Here is a 20,714-nt window from a genome sequence, read left to right on the forward strand (position 1 = left end):
AAGAATATTATATTTCCTCAAAGGATCTTAAAAAGGCAGGAAAGCATGCCCAGTTTTTCTTAATAGCCCCAAGTCTCCCTCCCCCAAGCAGAAACCAGCTCTGTAGTAATGCAGATATCATAATCCTTTCAGAAAAACTGGCACCAGGAAGCTTAGAGCTGATAGGATAAAGACAAAGATCCCTAGAACAACCTCTGACCTCAAAAAAATCGGACACAGGACATAGCCATCAGCCCCAGCCCCATGGAAGCAGGATATGATTTTTAGGACATAGGTTTAACCCAACACCATCAAAATACCAGAAAGGCACACTGAACCGCAGGTTAAAGTTCATGCCACAGAAACAACTCCAAACACAAAGGCCCAAGAAGGTATAAAAACCCAGCACTCCCTGCTCCATGTGGTCAGCTTTCCCAGAGCCACACTTCTGACTGGCTTTGCTCTTTGATAAACTACAACCTTCTTTCTAAAGCAGTCTTCATTTTGTTTATTCCCAGCCTGGACTCTATGAAGATTTTTCTTTCAACACATTATTAGTACTGAGACCTGCCTATATACAGTATTTATTTCAAGTCACAGAACTTCTAAAACAAAATTGTACAGTTGACCTGAAAAAAGGTTAGCAAAGGGAAAAATGGAAAAATCCAGAAATGGAACAAATTCTATGAGCAATTTATTTATTTTTTTAAAAGGGGGGGGGATTATTGAGGTGTGTTAGGTCAAAATAAATTATATAGTTGTTTTTCTCATGTTACTGTAATTAAGACTTAGCCAGTTATGTGAAATAATGGCAGTCAGAAAAAAAAACTACTACAAAAATTTACACTCTACTTACTTTAAAAAGTTAGATAAATTCATAGAGGAAAAGGAGAGTATCTCAAAATTCCAATTACTGATGTGGATCGACAGGGGTAAAGTTACTGCAGATCAGCCACATCTTTTAAAACCAACACCTGGTTAGCCCTGCAGAGCTGGAGACTAACTTGGTGTACTTTTCTTTCTCTTGAAACGGACTTATCCGAGCAACGTTTGGTGGAAAAGAGAAGCGACGCAATTTCTGATGAAAGGGATCCTAGATCTCAGCCCGTCTGAGCACTCTGGACAACAGGTAGCGACCGGTCAGCCTAGAGGAGACGCCCCCGGGGGATGTTTGCGCCCTCCTTCACTAATTCCCTCGCGAGGAACGGCGGGGAGAAGACCCCTTTGAGTTACCTAGAAAGGCAAGCTTGACTAGTCCCTATTAGTAAACTGGATTAGCACGTCGAGTGAGGCCAGACAGTTCCCTGCACGGTTGCAAAGAGCAACAAATTAAGGACGTTAAGAGCCAGGCCTCAGTGCCGCTCCACGCCCACTAGGACCACAGACTTTCAGCCGCGGTTGGCTAGTCGCGTGAATTCATTTGGTTGCAAAATCGCCTCTTCTCCGCCCCTGGTGCTGTTCGCTTGGGGTGGGGCTCCGCCTCAGCAGTCCGCTCAGTTCGTAGGAAGAAGTAGAAGAAGAAAGGGGATCGGATGGGGCTTCGGTCACCTCAGTTAATGTCTTCAAACTGGTTTAAGAAGTGCTTCTTGAACGGCGAGACGAGGCGCAGAAAAGGCGCTGCTGATAAACAGCAGCCACGAACCGAGGAGGGAGGCTCGCAACAGCCGAAGCCGCCGCCAGCTCCTTTGCAATACAGGCGGCCCAAATTCCTGCGTGGAGCTGTTTGCGCGGAGAAGTTGCCTGGGAAGCGACCCATCTGCTGCCCCTCCCGGGACAGGCCTCTCCAGTGGAACACGGGCTATGCCGAGTGAGTATTCTAGGCAGAAGACTACTTGCCAAAAACAGGACGGGATGAGGAGACGCTCCCGTGAGAAACCTGACTCTTGCTGCCTCCGGGCTTGGTGGCTTCTCTCGGGTTTTCTTTAGTTAATCAGGGGAAGGCTGCACACTCGCTTCAGGGACGAACTAAATGTTGTGTCTGTAAGCAAGCTACAACAGTCATGCATCTTGCAAGCACTTTGAAACGTGCCCCTGCTACTGTTCTGCTGAAAAACAGGCTTATTAAGGTGGTAGAAACTACTATAAAGTATTTCAGTTTAATAAGTCTGTTATTCCGGTCTATACCGGTGACATGTTTAGCAAGTTTTTGTACATTTCAGCAACTGCGTTGAGTATAAGAACAAATAAAAGTAAGACAAGAATAAGGCAAGAACAACAAATGTTGATTTTGGGTTATGAACAGAGGGCTAGACATCCAAATATGAATAGTGCCAGGGTATTGAAAGGAAAATGTGTCCCATTGTTTTTCCTAATCATGAGTCTGGAAAATTATCAAAGTTAGTTTACATTAGGATGGGCTGACAGGCTTTGGCTAACATAGACTTTCTCAGCCTTAGTTTATCACAACTTTAGAACTTAGACATTATTATGAGGTCACCCATTACCTTGGAATTTCTAAAAGATATTAATATTAAACTAGGGACAGAAAGCACTACAGTGCCTAGGATCATATTAATATCTATTTAATAACTGCTGCCAAGTTCAAAAACCAAAACTTCATTATGATAGCATCTTTTATACAATAATCAGGTAGAAATTGTTTGGGTATTGTAAAGTGTTTCATGGCAAAACATTATGATAGTTATTGCCAATGGTATTGTGCCATAGTGTAATATAATATCTGGGGTCTTATGTGCAGAAAATTAGCATAAGGAGAATTTCTACTTGTATGAGAGTTTTGTAATACCTTCATGAAGTTAACACATAACTTCACCAGTTGTATTTATACTAGTGAAGATTCCTATCATTGCGTTTGCCTAAAGAAATGTGGGCTTCTAATAGCTGCAGGGCAGAGAAATGGCTTCCCTGGAACTATAACTGCTTTATTACACAGCTGTCAGTTGTTAATTTAATGGCATTAGCCTAGGTTTGTTGCGAATTCCTTTTCTGCAAGGATGTTTTAGGAGCACTGTTAGGAGAGAGAAGAAAAAAAGGGGAGTTTGGACTTCCCCATTTATATTGTTAATGACTTCATTATTTGCATTTGAAACTTGATACTTAGACCATAATTTAAACCTCTTTGTGGGGTTTTAGAGGCAATATTATGGTCAGCTTTTCCTGGTGTGCCATCTGCTACCTTCTTTGAACCAGTATAACCTCAGTATCTCTGCCTTTAAAATTTCTCAGTGGGATGATTCGAACATATTTGATTCCAGCTAAATTTATATTGTTTTTCTGTTAATGCAACACTTGCAGCATTATTGCAGATAGAGCCCTATTCTCCATGGAGCTACTCTTGAAGATGGGTTGAAAATTGCAACTAGCTAATTGCTTCTATCCAATAGTTCAGTGGGGTTGGAAGTCACACTGCTATATTCATTGTTTGTAAAGCTGCTGGATCCAATATAAATCTGACGGTCACTTAGGATCAGGGATTGAAAATAATACACTCTTTCCCAGGGCAAGTGATGAGGAAGGGTTTTCAAAGGTAAGGACATTTTTTGCTTCAGCAACTTCATCATTCAGAGGACAGCAAACAATTCTTACAAAGAATAAAGTAGTGAAGAAGTGGATGAGTGTCTTTAGGTTGTTCATGCCTTTAAAACATTAATTGTCAAGTATACTGCAATAAATTAAATGCTTAGTTTGAAAACTACATTTTAAAGGGGAAAAAAATAACACATTGCTTCAATGAGACAGATTTTTCTCTGTTCTAACAAGCGAGTGACTATCATCCAGAGTGCAGCAATCCATAGTGAAACAAATATGCTGTATTTCTATATGATTGAATAAATTTCCATTACCTTTTATAATAGAGGATTCATAAAATTATCTTGAATATCTTTAAATATTGTTCAAGCAGGATTCTGTGGCTTATTGCCATGATGTATCTTTATTGTATCTTGTTCTCCTTTCTGCTTTAATTCCTCTCTTTGGAATTTATTCCATTTTTCCCCTTCTCTATTAATGGGCTAGCATATAGAGTATTTGCAGCTTTCCACATGATGCTTTGTTTTGCCTTTTTTCCCTTCCTTTGGGCCACCCATTCCCTTTTATTCAACTGCTTTTTTTTGGTTTGTTGGTGGCTCCAGAGGTTCCAAAACTCATACCTGTAGCTCCTCTGACACCTGTTTCAAGATTGCAGCTTTATTGGTAACTCTGCTGATGCTGGGTCGTGAGGTTGGAGTAAAGGCTCAGTGGGGAAGGAAGTGAGAGAGGCAGAACAGATACCTGCATTTTTTCTAAGCAACCTGCTCTTCACAGTGTCAATACTCAGTGACAAAGAAATACAAAAAGTTCATAATTTTCACAAATCCATATGGCTGTGAAAGTTGAATGCTAAAAAAGAGCAAGAAAAACATGATGCCTTCAAATTATGGCAAATTATAGAAAGAAAAGGACTGTTCCTTTGAGGGGACAATTAGCAAGCAATTGGTTGAAAGAAGTGGAAGGGAAAATAATTGATAAGGTGAATTGATGAATCAGGGATATTCCAAGAAGAGTTCTATGGAGAATCTCAATCATCCAGGTCATGGTTGTCTCAAAAGTGTTTTTTTTTCCAAAAGACAACTAGACTTTCTTGATCTTTTCTTTGAAAATGATTTGCTTCTTATCCAAGAAGCTGAAGAATTGAAGACGCTTCTTGGATGAGAAGCAAAATGTTTTCAAAGAAAAAAACCAAGAAAGTCCAGTTGCCTTTTAGAAAAAAGCACCTTTGGGATCCCAAGAAGAGTTGTAGATTGTTGCTGCAGTCAGGTGAAGAGGGAGACCACTTGGCCATATAGTTACTTAGTTGAGCGATATCAGATAGAACCTAACTATCTAAAATACTGAATATAAAATATTCTTACTTGGACAAAGTTGATTTAAGATTCATCTTGGTTGATAACTTTGAAAGAAAGAAACAACACTAGGTCCTTTCTGTTTGTATTTGAAAATCAATCACCTAATCCATCACATCATGTGTGCTACTGGGATAGAGAGATTTCTTAAGATGTTGTATTGTTCAGCCTTCATGTCTGTGCTTTTATATTACTTTCCTGTGTGACTAGCTTCCACTCTTGCTAGAGTTGCTCCCTTTGTATGACAAAGGATTCACATCATCAGTTTTGTTATGACATAAATATTGAATCAAAAATTCTGTCTTTTGAAATAGAGTACACTGTGTGTACATGCTGATTAAGAAGAACATTTTGCATGTCAGCTATTTCCTGTGTTTATGAACTTTAGCACTGTGAAACTGATTTAAAGGAAGTTGGATGGATGTGAGGGCGATCTGACTGCAACATCTGTCACCCCGTTGATTCCCAGGGTTGATTTGGCTACTCTGGCTGACTAGGCAGGTGTCCTTTTCTTCCCTCAGAGACTAAGCAGGAGGTGAAGGGAAGGAAGGAAGGAAAGAAGGAAGGGACAATGGGAGAGAGGGAGGGAAGGAGGAAGAGACTAAGGGAGGGAAGGAAGGAAGGGACAATGGGGGAGGGTGGGAGGGAAGAAGAGACTAAAAAGGAGGTGAAGGAAAGGAAGGAAAGAAGGAAGGGACAATAGGAGAGGGTGGGAAGGAGGAAGAGACTAAGAAGGAGGTGAAGGAAAGGAAGGAAAGAAGGAAGGGACAATGGGAGAGAGGGAGGGAAGGAGGAAGAGACTAAGAAGGAGGTGAAGGAAAGGAAGGAAAGAAGGAAGGAAGGGACAATGGGAGAGGGAGGGAAGGAGGAAGAGACTAAGAGGGAGGTGAAGGAAGAAAAGAAGGAAGGAAGGGACAATGGGAGAGAAGGGAGGGAAAGAAGGGAGGGAAGGAAGGCAGGCACCCACCCCAGTCCCATCCCAGAGATCCACAAATTCCCTCTCACAGGCACTCTGCAACCTGAGTGATCAGCTGGTCATGACCCCTAGCCATTGATCACGTGACCCTGGGACACTGTGAACGTCATAAGTATGAATCAGTTGTCAAGCATCCGAATGTAAATCACATGACCCTGGGGATGCTGCAACAATCATAAGTGTGAAAAATGATCATAATTCGCTTTTTCAGTGCTGTTGTAACTTCAAACAGTCACTAAGCGAATTGTTGTAAGTCGAGGACTACCTATACTTTCCCATTTTTTCCTTTTTTTTTTTAGTCAAGTTTTTGATACCCCCCCCCCCGGCCAGCTGGATGGGGGGGTTGGGGGTTACCACAACATGAGGAACTGTATTAAATGGTCGCGGCATTAGGAAGGTTGAGAACCATTGATTTAAAGGGACACAGAGGAAGACGAGAGGGGCTCATCTCTCAAATGGAATTCACAGATAAATGAAGAGCTCTAAGGAGTACAATCAGATTGGGGTAATAGCTAAGCCCCGGGTTCTAGTGCCATGTTAGGTACAAACCCAGACAGGGGACCTTGGGCCAGTAAGTCTCAGCCCTAGGAAGAAGGCAAACCACTTTGGAATTTTGCTAAGAAATCAGCAGTGATTTATACAGATAGCCATCAGGACTCACACTGATTTGAAGGCACACACATAGACAAGAAGTCAAACAGCTTTGTTCAGCCTAATTCTACCCTCCGTACCCCACCTCCCAGAATTGTCAGTATAGCTAAAGCTGGAAGTGGATGTTCTGGCCTTATAGTTTGAATGCATCTGAAAGGTATTACATTAGTACCATGAAATATTGCCAGTTGAAAGATTTCTTCCCTACTTGTATGTTGGAAACCAATTTGTTCATGCTTTGATTATTCCTGAGAAGTCTCCATTACCTTGTTTTGTTGCTGGTACAGTATTGTACTATACTTTGGTATTATTGCATATAGGCCAGTGGTTCTCAACCTTTCTAATGCCGCGACCCCATAATACAGTTCCCCATGTTGTGGTGACCCCCAACCACTTATACATCACCGGGTGCCAGGGGCGTGGCCAAAGAAAAGGGGGAAAAAATGGCAGACAGCCTTGTTTGGCGACCCCCGTGAAATGGTCATTCGACCCCAAATGGGGTCCCGACCCACAGGTTGAGAACCACTGATATAGGCAGAGGCAGACTATTTCCATGTCATTGATAATATAATCACAAGTTATGAGAATCTGTAAATTGGACTTAAGTTCATGCCAAGTTGTAGAGATTTAAATGTGCTCTCCCTACTTACCAGATTTGGGGCCTGAACAATTGTGATTGTATTTCCCTGTTAAGATATATGATTGCTTAATGCATTGACATTGTCTGAAACTTGATGATGTATTAGTTGAACTGAGGGATTTCTTGTAGAACTAGGATTCATGTTATTTGACCTAATCAGCTTATTTTATTTTAGCCTTATTTAGCCTACAAAAACTTGTACCATCAAAGCACTTAAGCTTACAGCAACTAGAGAAGCTGTGAGATCAGAAAATTGTTTCATATCCTCTATAGCAGGGGTATCAAACTGCCAGCCCGTGTTGCGATACGTCACAACACATCACGTGACATTGAGAGTTTTGACACCCCTACTCTATAGAGATAGAGGTCCTTCAGGTTTTAAACTAGGCAGGTGACTTGCATGAATTAGATTGTGTTAAGGAAGTGAATGGCTAATTATATAAAGAGGCATAAATTAAGGGACCAAAAAAAGACTGATTACAAGTTGATAATCCTCATGGCTTGTCTGATAGTTTCCTACATCTCCTGTTATTTCTTGTTGCATATAGTAAATCTAGAACCCATTGCTAGGAATCTGCCATTGTTGTCCAGTTAAAAACAGATGGCAGATAGCTAAAACTTGAGGAAGGCCCTAGCCTAGTGACTCTGCAATTGTTCAAAGATAGGAGCAGTATTTTAGGCAGAAATGACCATGTCCAAAAGAGAAATGATGAGTTAGGAAAGGTGTAGGATTCTTGCAGAACTGCAAAGAGATGTTTAAAATCCTAGTGGGATAAACCACTGAAGATGATTTTCACACTGTTCTTATGAGGCTCGGAGAATCTGATAATGAATAAAGGAAGAAGAAAAATGAAACAAGAATCATCTCCTGTGTGAAGCCCAGGAAGACAGTGTGAATAGTAAGCAGAAATATTCAGGACCCCAGTTCCACTGATTTTTGTTTTTAATGACAGACCAAGATTATGTTGTGTTTTTTCCCCCATATATGTCACTTTAAATAGTAATTATTAGCATCTCTGTCTAAAGCAAATCCCACCAAATTCATTAGACGTGACTTTTAAGTAAATATGTATAGGGCTACAGTGTAAAAGATATCCTAATGATGGATCAGGCTTCCTTTACACCAGATACGTCAAACTAGCAACATCACGTGACATATCGGGACAGTTTTGTCATTGCCGGCAATGGGGTGGGTGTGGCTTCTGGATGACGCGTCTGGCCCACGGGCCAGCAGTTTGACACCCCTGCTTTACACAAATTAATCGGGCTTGTTTTTACCTGAGGCATGCTTCAGCTATCTTGTTTTGAACTATATGTTTGTTTCATCAGAACTGTTAATGCAGAAAAATCAGAATTTAATGAAGACCAAGCAACATGTTGTCAAATTTCTATCAGGAAGAGACAATTTGGGCATGGCAGAGAGGAAGACCAGGAATGGCTAATTTTGTGTTCTAATGAGGTGAGTTCAGAGATCAAAATCAAACATGCTTCTTTTCATTAAGATATTCCACTATTTTAGGATAAGGAGGAAGGAACTGAATGATAATGTTACCCAACTCGGTATGTTTCATTCCATTCATCCCATGGAGCTGCAAGAATTTGAACTTCTTTAAGGACAGAGGAAAGAACTAGATAGAATTGCAATTACCAACTGCCATGATAGGCTCCAAGATTTTCTTTAAGAACCTTTCAATATTTATCTTGTGGGACTGTTTTTCAGTGCCAGATTTCTTTTCAATGGGCTGTTTGTTTCAGCTTGGTAATCATGTTTCCTAGCTAATATAGACTGCATTGTTCCACAAACTATTAGAGTATTTGAATAGCAGCTTCATGCTGGCAATTATGAATGACTTGTTTGTTCTTAAATGTGTTAGTAAACCATTATGAACATCTCCCCAAAGGCATGAGCTTTGAATTAACAAGCTTTACATTTTTATAATTAAATAAAAATAATTATCTCCAGAATAAAGTTTGATGCAGAGGGATCTTTATATTTTATGAGGTGGGTAGCCGAGGTCCTTATGAAGCAAACCAAATCCCTGCTTTAGTTTCTCTGGCTTCCTCTTGATTATTTTGACAGCTTACAGCAGTGGTTCTCAACCTGTGGGTCGGGACCCCATTTGGGGTCGAATGACCATTTCACGGGGGTCGCCAAACAAGGCTGTCCGCCATTTTTCCCCCTTTTCTTTGGCCACGCCCCTGGCACCCGGTGATGTATAAGTGGTTGGGGGGTCACCACAACATGGGGAACTGTATTATGGGGTCACGGCATTAGAAAGGTTGAGAACCACTGGCTTACAGTAAACAAGAGATTGCCATTCCTCATGGTGTGAATAATGCTTGAAATGCCTAAGAAGCATGTGTGAGCTCTTCCATATGCCAGCTCAAAGAAACAACTGCTTTCCCTCAAAGTTGTGGTTATCACCCATTTTATCTTTAATTTTATTCAGGTATTTTTGTGAAGAATAAAACTCGAGGGGAGGGAGGATCTCTTGCACAGAAGCTGCTTTGTTTTCATAAACTTGATTTGCCAGATCTACATTATGCATCTTGTATGTAAAGAATACTCATGTGAGATGGTTTGTCAGTTCTGTGAAGTAGGAGTACAATGTGCAGGCATGTACCCACTTCTAATAACTAGCTTGCAGACATCCATACTTTCCTAAGCCTTCTACTCATCTCTTACTATGATGAAGATAAAGCTGAAATATTGTTGACTTGTCAAGACTTCTCATTGAGATTCATACCCAAGCAGATAATTTAATCTGGGTTTCACAAATGTCCTTGCGGTAACAGGAAGGAATGTCCCATATGATGATTCTCACAATGGTTTGGCTTTCAGTATCTGACAGGCTATTACTGGGCACTGTTTGATGGCCATGGTGGTTCAGAAGCTTCAATTCTGGCCTCCAATTACCTGCATTGTTGCATCAAGCAGAAACTAGAGGATGTGATCGAAGGCATCGCTGAAGATAATCCTCCAATGCACCTCAGTGGTCAATGCATTTGCCAGAATGATCCACTGTTTGTGGAAGAGAAGAAAATTCAGCAGGAAAATGTGGTCATTGGAGCTTTGGAGAGTGCCTTCCAGGAATGTGTGAGTTATCCTATTTTCTTTTTTATTATTGTCCCAAGAATTGAATTACATTGTATACTATGGGGAAGGAACAAATCATGGAATGCAAATGATGTCGTAACATGAACATATTTGCAACCGACTTTAGGACATAGCTATGAGAGAGTGCAGTTTACACTATGTGTCATTGCAGTTTGTATCAGCCATATTTTATAGATGGCTGATGGAGTTAATTTTACTGTTTCTGATTTTGGCAGCCTGGCTGCTAGATCAGGATAAAACAAACCATGTTTTCCTGGTGACCTGTTTTTCAGTTCCCAACCATCAAGTCAGTATGGCTGATGGTAAGGAATTGTGAATACTTTTTGGTTGTCTTATCTTTGGCCTACATCTTTTCTGTTTGTTCTATATTGTGCTATCAATTCTTATACCAATAAGGATATGTCCTGTGCACAATGATATACTAAACTTCTGTACTTGCAGTTTACAATTTAGCATACTTGAAACATTAACTGGCAATTACTTGTTTTCATCAACCACCAGTGGGGAACAATGGTGATGAAATTAGGCTTCAGTGCTGGGAAATCTGATATCTGCCTTACATCATTAAATACTGTTTTTAACCAACAGGATAAAATGATAGGCCAAGAGATGAAAGCAAGCAACCAATCAGCAGGCTGCACTGCACTAGTTGCTCTTTATCTGCAGGGAAGGCTCTATGTGGCAAATGCAGGTGATAGCAGGTGAGTTCAAAACCCAGAAGATCATTGGATAAGTTCTAGCATGTTCCTTTAATATGGGTACGGAAGACATTTAGCACTTTATTTTAGCCAAATACATTTTCTACAGTTATCTAAATACCTATATTTTATTAAGCCTAAAATTGAGTATTTTCAAAGAATAACAAAACCCACGCATTTAAAAAATTACCATGCCAGAGTTGTTTCCTTCTAATAGAATTAAAGCATAAGCATGCTTTTTTTAAAAAAAGGGTAGTTAAAGTGGGCGTTTTTAAAAACAATGCAGCTTCATATGACCCGGATTTGGTGTAGAAATGTGGCATGTAGAACAGGTACAATCTTCCAAAACCCTACCAGAAGATCTCTTTCCAGGTTGGATTACAAGAAAGATGGCTTTATTTTAATCCTACCCGTGTTGGTTTCCTCTCAAAAATCCCATTCCCAGCTACTGGGAAAGTGGGCCTTTTAATTGTGAACTACAGAGTAAGATGCCTTACACAAAAGAAAATAGCCTTAAATTTAAGCAGCTGAGGTCTTGGAGTGACCAAAAAAGAACCTTCCCTTAGCATGTAATTACTCTTCCATCTTAAACATGAAATGGGAGACAACCATTAAAAGTGGCAAAACTCCTCTTTTTGAAAAGAAAAAATATTGATTTTCAGGGCACTTCTTGTTCGAAAACGGAGCATCATTCCCTTGAGTTCTGAATTTACCCCTGAGACAGACAGGAAGAGAATCCAGCACCTGGTAAGTGTAGTCATTTTCTATTTTTTTTAAAAAAAAAAATAACCAAAACATTTTACTTGTGTGGTAAACTCAAGATTCTTGTTCTTAGAAGGGTCCAGAGTAAAGAAATGTTATGATTTTTCTAAACATTGCAGATTGTATCTATTCTGTATTATTTTGAGTGTTACATTGAGCCGTGTTTAGTACAAGCTTCCCCAGTTTGATACTGCCCAGATCATTTCAGTTCTCTACATTTTTAGCCCAACTGCCATGCTGGCTGCAGAATTCCGGAAAATGAAATTATATATAACTAGACAAAGAGTACATTAGGCTGATATTCTTATCATTTGGAACAACAAATTGTTTGCCCAGGGATGAAATTCACACCTTTTATCTTTTTCTATGAGGAAAAGTATGTGTAAAAAAACATCCTTATGGGGAAGATTGAATGACTTCCTTAAAATCACACTGTAAATACAAGGGCCAATTCTTCAGCTTCTACTTCCCAAGGCTCACCTTTGTAGTCTGAAAACAGTATTTTGAATCTTTCCCTGTTTTCATTCCTTCCCCTAGGCTTTCATCTACCCAAAGCTCTTAGCAGATGAGTTCACACGGTTTGAGTTTCCAAGGAGATTGAAAGGAGATGATTTAGGCCAGAAGGTCCTCTATCGAGATTACTCAATGGAAGGCTGGTGAGTTTCTTGAATTGCCTAGATTTAGATATTTTATATGAATAATCTTCTGAGTCTTTCTGTTTTGGATAAGTAGTCCTTCCCTTCCTTTTTGCCTTAGGTTGCTTTTTAACAACCTGTCTTAGTTATGGTTTACATCCATTTATTTGCCCTACCTACTTTTACTCTTTCCTCGTGTTTGTAATCCTTGTTCTAAATTAGACCATTTAGGTTAAGAAAATCCCAAGAAACAGTGCAGTGACCAGTTTATCTACAACCATATTGTTCTTCTTGCATATTAATAATATTGAAACTAGAATGGATACTGGTTGCAGAATGAGGGGATGTTTGCAAAACACAAAAGAGAATTTTTTTTGCTCCTTTCTACACACTGATAAATATGCCATTCAGAGTTTCAATGGTCTTTAATTTTTATTTTCTTTGCTTAAAAGTGGAAATGAAATCAGGACTCCTCTGGGCCAGATTTCTTATATTTAGTGTCAACAGTGGTGAACAGTAAATGATGGGGGAGGGATGGGAAATAGGTTTGCTAATAAAAAAATAATTTGACATTTGGTGAAGTGGCCTTCTATAGCCTGAAGACTGAAATTGCTTTAGAACTGCTGCTCCTATTACATTTCATATAATGTATTCATGTGTGGTGTCATGTAAATGTTGACCTCTTTGCAAATAGAGTTTCTCAATCATTTAGAGAAATGAATACAATGTTGCTGTAAATCTCTATGAGATAAGGCCTTAGATTTCAACACAGAATTAAGTGTCCATTAAGATCAGATGGTTTAAGTATCCATGTTAATTTGTAGACACAGTGTAGTGAAAGGACAAATAAATGAAGACTCACTTGTCTGGTTTGTTTCAGGGGATACAAAACAGTAATGAAAGATGATCTCAAATACCCTCTGATTCATGGAAATGGGAAACAGGTATGATGTCCCTCAGGCCTTCATAGTTTGGATTGTACTGAAACTCTATCCTCTTTTGTTCTTGTAGAACTTGATGACCAATTCTTCTCTAGATGCATTTTGGGATAAGAGCAGATTACTTTGTGGATCCTAGTAGAAAATCAAATTCACTATCATGTACCTTCTTTTTCCATTTTTTCAAGAGTCTCTCTCCCCCCTTCCTTCCTTCCTTAATCTCAGGGCTTTTCCAAATAGTTTGCCACCCTTAAATGTGCTCAGCATGAGGGACAGATTTGGATTTTGACCTTGCCTTTAAGTGGCCATGTTGGCTTCTGTCCTTTTACTTGAGAACAGAAAGCCATCTAGGCTAGCATTTATGAGGCAGATCTGGCTGTAGCCCAGGGTTATAAAATTTCCTCCTGCCCATTCTCTGGATTATTGAAGTTTCTTCCTATGTTAACAAAGAGTTCAATGCAAGAGTACCACAAAATGCATACTGTGGAGAGAGTTCTTGAGAGGATCTAACACTGGCTGAGGAAAGATGTATGACAATCAAGGACACTTTCACTATCCTGAGCCTTACACACACAATTGAATATAATTATTATCTTGTGAAACAGGAAACCTGCAATTAGTTACAGAGGGAAATACCTCTGTCCAAGAGAATAGGCGACATTTTTTTCAGGCCTAGGAACTTCTGATTGTGGAAATTTTATTTTATTTCCCAGAAAAACCTGGTAGATTTGAGACCTGACTGTTGTTCCTTTTTCTCGTCTAGGGACAACTCCCTATTACTTTCTATCTGACAAGGGAAGCATCTATGCTGCATAACAGGGAACTTGGTGGCCTATCTCTTCAATGGGGTGTCATCCTAGTTTTCACTGTCTCATTGGGAGCTAGACAGGAAACCTCTGAGGAAGAGGAGGATGAAGGAATTGGCACCACTTTCCTATCCCTCCCTTTGCTTCTCTTTTCTCATGGGGCATAGTCAGTGGAGAGGGTTGGTTTGACGATAGGACCGATGAGGATCCCTTCGTCACCCAGGGAGCTCTGATGAGTGGAATGGCAGGGGCTTTGTGGATATTACAAATCCTTAGGTGAAAAGAAGTGAGGAGATGGGACATATAGCCCTGCCAATTTCTCTCTGCTAACCCAGCTGTCCAATTCATCAGAGACGGCTGATGGCTTTGAAGTGTTGATGACATTTCTCAGTATGGTGTTCATGGCAACAGCACTGTTGAGGGACAGCCTTCTTATTTGGCTGCAACAGTCAGAGAAATCCTCTGACGTGACCACAGACAGGAAGCTACTGTCTGTGGTTTTGTTGGCCATGAATCCTCTAATTCTAATAATTACAGTACACTATTTTTCTTCTACACAAAGTGTAGAAGAAAAAAAGTTATAAAGCTATATTAAGGGAATCCTTGCCACTTGGAAAGCTAATGGACATGTTGGTCACATGTGCTCTCCAGAACAGGTTAGGCCAAAAGCAGAAGCTTTTCTGGCTGCTATGTGGAGGCATGTTTCAACATTTTCACTATTTTTTATGATCATGTACTTGGGAGTAAGCAAATTAATTCAGGGAAGTAATTTAGAGGAACTTAATTGTGAATGTGTAATCTGTGTGTTAAAACCTAAATAACCTTCAATAATCAGATGTTCCCTGGTTATGTTAAGTTTAGAATTACTAGCCTAAAGAGTTGTTCGCTGTGTGGGTTGGCAGTTACAATTTCAACGTAATCCAATGGATACCAGATGGGAGAAGACTGGTTTAGTCTTCTGGATATTTAGAAGAATGAAAGCAGCCAGTTTATTGATCCCCTTATTGGACAGCTGACCTTGGGATCTCTTTGTTTCTAAAGTAGAACAGTTGGCTAAAAGCACAGTTGCTAAGATATTAAAACTCTGCCCTCTGCTGTTCCATCTCCATTTTGATTTTAAAATGCTAGGTAAAAACAATGTTGTCCTTTACCGGTATGCTTCCTATGCTGTGGGAAAATGCTACTTTTTTCATGATAATTATACTGTTGATTGTGCTGATATGGCAAACTGCAAAATAAATATTTGGATACAAATACACTGTAAATTACTATGCATTACTGCTTACTTTACTCTTGGGTGACATTGTCTCATGTGCCTTAAGATACTACATCTTTAACCTGGACCTGTTCTCATCTCTTTCAGGCTCGTTTACTAGGCACCCTGGCTGTATCTCGAGGCCTGGGAGATCATCAGTTGAAAGTAATTGAAACAAATATTGAAATTAAGCCTTTTCTCTCCTGCATCCCTAAGGTAAGAAAGTACTATGCTACATGGATAGTAACAGCCTGTAGTTTAGATACTTCCTCTTCTCTGTATTTAGCCTATTCATTATTTTAGAACAGTGACTCTATTTCAAAAAACTGCAACAGTGTTAAGAAGTGTTATGTTTGGATAGGCTGCGTATGTAAATATGTGTGGGTGTTTATATAAGAAAATAGATAGCATTGCCAAGATCTTCCTGGAATGAATACTGTAGGGAAGTCTGCAATAATCTTTCGCATTGGTTAAATTAAATATGAGAAGCCTTAGGATAATCAGGTCCCAAATCACAGGAAGGGTTCTTCTGATTTTCAAGTAGAATTCACTTGCATATTTTTCACCTTAACATGAAGACTTGAGAAATGAAGTGGCATACGTAAGATATTGGGGGCAAGACTGTTGATGTGTGCATCTCACTTCCTTACAAGTATTCTTATATTTTAATCAACTCAAATGCCTTCATAGAGATGGTTACACTCCTAAAGCTGTAAGTGTATGATTTACTCACTCAAGCGATAACCATGTTTTAAATAAAGTATTGTACATACCCAACCCATGTATCCTGCAGGAGGAATCTTGAAACTGGGAATTCAACTAATTAAGCAAAGTAATTAATGTAACTGTGGATGTGTCTTCTTGAACACAGAACCAGGATCTTACTGGGGAGACAATTTCTTGGTCCCAGAGAATGCATTTTTTAATTCAGATTTTTTTCAGTGAGCAGATGCCACTGTGGCTAAGTACTGCCAGGTTTTTGCGTTGTAGTATCGCATAATTGCAAATCTATACAATATTTAGATTTTTTTTTTCTTCAAAAATTGATTACAAATTACACCTTCAAAATTTGATTTACTGTTGTATTTTGGTAGGGCAATCTTTAGGGCTTCTAAAACACAAAAACACTGAGTGGTTGTAAATAGGGTACAGCTTTTCAGTGTGTGGGTTTATAAAATTTCAGCATCTAGACATTTAGGAATCCCAACTGAAAAAGTTTTTCTCATTTCATTATTTCTGACTAGGTGGAAGTATTTGACTTAATATCAGAAAATGTTAATGAAAATGATGTCCTCATCATGGCAACAGATGGCCTTTGGGATGTTTTGTCCAATGAAGAGGTAGCCCAAATTGTCACAAATTTTCTTCAGAACAATACAACTGATCCATACAGGTACAATTAGAGGTTGCAAAAATTCTCATTTGTGAATATTTTATTAGCTTATAATATCAAATACAAAAATACAAAAGCAAATAGTAGGGAACAAAGAAAAGGGGAAGGGAAAAAGAGAAGTGTGGAATAGAGGAGGGAAAATAAAATAAAAGCGTTGACTTCCAATTCCCTCTGTTGCATTAGCATAAGGCATTAGCATCAGACCTCAACTTTTAAAATTTCTGTAGTAGTATAAACTAGCCATTTCTGTAACAACCAATCAGTCTAATCAGGTTGCAAAAATTCTGGGAATACCAGAATAGATCTCTCTATGGAGCTTTATAGAACAGAGCTGTAGCAATAATTAATAAAGTCCATTTTCTGTAACAGTTGACTGATAGTTAATTATAATGTGTATTTGTGAACTGTATTCAACTTTAGGATTCACATTTTTTTAACATTAACAGTACAAATTTTGAAGGAATCCTTAAATAATCCATGGCAATGAAAATAGTTGGCAGAAATACTGGTTTTAAAAATGTAGGAAGTGAAACATGTTAGTCAATCTGTACAATTATAATACAGCTATACAGCTGCATTATACAGCTTATTGTAGGAAATAAATTCTGATTGTTTATCAGTATCCTTTGCTTATGGAAGAGAGGTCACCAACCTTTTGGGCGCCAGGGACTGGTGCCATGGAGAAAGATTTTTCCGTGGACCAGAGGGGGTGTGGTTTTGAATACTGCCTGCATCCCGAGGATGTACGGCCTGCTTGCTGGCATGCTGCGGACCGATGCCGTTTCACAAACCAGGGGTTGGAGACCCCTGTTATAGAGTATTAGAATACCAGGCAACTAAAACATTTTTGTATTGGAAGAGGGCATAGCATTCATTTTGCCTGAGACTTATAGGGGTCAAAAACCCCACCTGAACTAAATTTGGACGAATCTTTTATATGTGGTAGGGTGAACATTTATTCTGGGTTAAATTTGGTCTTTGCTTTTTAATTTACTTCTTTAACTTGTAGATAACTGTATTTTCTATCCCAGTATGGTATAGGATTTTTTATTTTTTCTTCTTCATGATTCTTTACAGCTGGCAAAATATCGCCCTAAATTGGTTAGGATATTGAGAGATAGAATTTAATCCATCTCTTAATAAACAGATTTGCTATTTTTTTTTCATTTCTAAACTACTTTTTATAAAGATGAGGAAAAGCAATTAGCAAAAGTTCTGGTTTTTCTTTGTTATTGTAACTTGTTCAAGTTTAAACAATATTTTGCCCTTATTTGCTGCTACAATAAACTGGCTTGAAGGTAACTTTTCTCATAATGGGATATGCATGAAATGACAAATAAAATGTGAAGATTGGGATACAATTGCCCCACTTGGAATGTTTTTCAGATATCTGTAAGTGACAATAGAAGAGCCACAAATGGGAAAGAGGGACTCAGAATACTCTGCCAATTCATGTTTAAATCTAGGTTCATAAATGAAATAAAGGTGACAGTCTATGATGACTGCTATCTATTTCCCATTCTAGAATAAAAAGTTAGGCATGGGAATTATGCCATTAAAAATGTTCACAGCAAAATATAAAAAAATCGTTACACATTAATTTCAGTCTTTGTTGGTAAAGAACCACACAGCACAGCTCATCAATAATATAATAGCAAAACTGTATTTTAAGGCTTTTGGGTTAAGCAGTCACAATGCATAAGTACAATGCATATTTTTGTATTGGCAGCCTGTCAGGCAGCAGTGTTTAGCAAACTATGTATTTTTTCCATTTGTAAGGCAACCTGAAAATTTATCAGCAAGCACATGCAGAAAGAATCTACATTAAAGTTCAAATAATCAACACAATTTTTGTATCTAAATATACAGTAGAGCTTCAAAAACATTTCTGGAACACTTGGATAATTCACACAGTCTGCTGCCCTGTCTTTGGGAAAGACAGAAATGGTTGCTCTAAGCTTAAGGCACTTGGAAATAGTTCTAGTTTCACTTTCCTCCTTGCCCTGTCTGTTCCAAGAGAAATAGAATGTCTGTATTTTAAGACAAGCCCAGTCACAGCATTTAGAATATTTTTTTTTGTCTCAAGCCTGATATAAATTAGTTTTCTGAATTTCAGTCAAAATGGTTAGTACATAGAATATATTGTATTTCCCAACCATTCATGGAGTTTATGCCATTTCTTTTTTAGCTGTTTCTTTAGGATTGTTTATAATAGCACTGCATAAAATCCAATATTATTTTCACAGGTTTTCAGAATTGGCCAAATTGCTTGTGCAAAAAGCAAAAGGGAAGGAAGATGGTTATTACTGGATCAAGGAGAGTAAAGAGCCTGCTTCTTATGATGACATTTCTGTATTTGCAATTCCATTGTATAACAAGAATGAATATTAAACAATCTGCTGCTGTTAAAGGAGGCACAACTTGTCTTCAGATGGTAATGGAACTGTATCAAAACATACAGTTGCTGAAAACTGCAAATTCGGGCTTTGAAAGCAGAATTACAGAATTTGAAGAGACCTTGGAGGTCTTCTAGTCCAACCTCCAGCTCAAACAGGAAGCCCTACATCATTCCAGACAAATAGTTGTCCAATCTCGTCTTAAAAACTTCCAGTGTTGGAGCATTCATAACTTATGCAGACAAGTTGTTTCACTGATAAATTGTTCTAACTGTCATGAAATTTCTCCTTAGTTCTAGGTTGCTTCTCTCCTTGATTAGTTTCCATCTGTTGCTTCTTGTCTTGCCTTCAGGTGCTTTGGAGAATAGCTTGACTCCCTCTTCTTTGTGGAAACCTCTGAGATATTGGAACACTGCTATCATGTCCCCCCATGTCCTTCTCTTCGTTAAACTAAACATACTCAATTCCTGCAACTGTTCTTCATATATTTTTGCTTCCAGTCCTAATCATCTTTGTTGCTCTTCTCTGCACTCTTTCTAGAGCAGTGGTTCTCAACCTTTTTAATGCCGCAACCCCCAACCGGTCGTAAATCGAGGACTACTCAACAGGTCGTAAGTCGAGGACTACTCAACTGGTGCAGCACCGTTTGCAGAATGGGACTTTTGGCGGGCTCAGCAGGGCAGAGACAGCCTGGACAATTCCTATTGGCTTTTGAAAGCCAATAGAATTAGACTCTATTCAAGAGAGTCTATTCTATTGGCTTTCAAAAGCCAATAGAATAAAAGGGAGTAGCACAGCTAAGGAAAAGGGGAAAAGAAAATGGCGGACTGCGTTGTTTGGCGACCCCCGTGAAATGGTCGTCCGACCCCAAATGGGGTCCCGACCCACAGATTGAGAACCACTGTTCTAGAGTCTCAACATCTTCTTTATACTGTGTCAATCAAAACTGGATGCAATATTCCAAATGTGGTCTTACCAAGGCATTATAAAGTGGTACTAGCACTCCATGTGATCTTGATTCTATCCTTCTGTTAATGCAGTGGTTCTCAACCTTTCTAATGCCGCGACCCCATAATACAGTTCCCCATGTTGTGGTGACCCCCAACCACTTATACATCACCGGGTGCCAGGGGCGTGGCCAAAGAAAAGGGGGAAAAAATGGCGGACAGCCTTGTTTGGCGACCCCCGTGAAATGGTCATTCGACCCCAAATGGGGTCCTGACCCACGGGTTGAGAACCACTGTGTTAATGCAACCTAGGATTGCATTGGTCTTTTTGGCAGCTGCAGTACACTGCTGGTTCATATTTAAGTGATTGTCCACTAGGACTTCATGATCCCTCTCAGTTACTACTATTAAGCCAGGTACCATCTATTCTGTGCATATTCATTTGGCTTTTCTTGTCTAAATGTAGAACTTTCCTCACCATTGTCCCAAAGGTGCTTTTTTTTCAGGAAGCAACTGGACTTCCTTTTTTTTCCCTATAGAAAAACAGGAAAGTCCAGTTGCCTCCTGAAAAAGCACCTTTGGGACAACTATGACCTGGATGACTGAGAATCTCCATAGACATTTCCTTACCATTGAATTTCGTTTTGTTAGATAGGGCCCAGTCGTCAAGTATGCCGAG

At 39.3% G+C, this 20,714-nt stretch overlaps 1 protein-coding gene across 2 annotated transcripts; it reads left to right on the top strand.

Moving 5' to 3' along the window:
* The first annotated feature begins 686 nt into the window (after positions 1-686).
* PPM1M (protein phosphatase, Mg2+/Mn2+ dependent 1M) lies at positions 687-19,325 on the top strand. 2 transcript variants are annotated; one of them, XM_039342588.1, is made up of 10 exons: positions 687-1,786; positions 8,417-8,546; positions 9,930-10,184; positions 10,794-10,906; positions 11,566-11,650; positions 12,203-12,321; positions 13,181-13,244; positions 15,408-15,515; positions 16,544-16,692; positions 18,939-19,325. In XM_039342588.1, exons 1-10 carry the CDS (start codon positions 1,512-1,514, stop codon positions 19,081-19,083), a joined length of 1,443 nt encoding a protein of 480 aa, XP_039198522.1. In that variant the 5' UTR covers positions 687-1,511; the 3' UTR covers positions 19,084-19,325. The 2 variants fall into 2 exon arrangements, with proteins under 2 accessions (XP_039198522.1, XP_039198523.1); XM_039342589.1 differs by lacking the exon at positions 687-1,786 and adding an exon at positions 1,849-3,466.
* The last annotated feature ends 1,389 nt before the right edge of the window (positions 19,326-20,714 follow it).

Source organism: Crotalus tigris, unplaced genomic scaffold, assembly GCF_016545835.1.
Source record: "Crotalus tigris isolate CLP2741 ecotype Arizona unplaced genomic scaffold, ASM1654583v1 scf7180000017800.2534000, whole genome shotgun sequence".
NCBI lineage: Eukaryota > Metazoa > Chordata > Lepidosauria > Squamata > Viperidae > Crotalus > Crotalus tigris.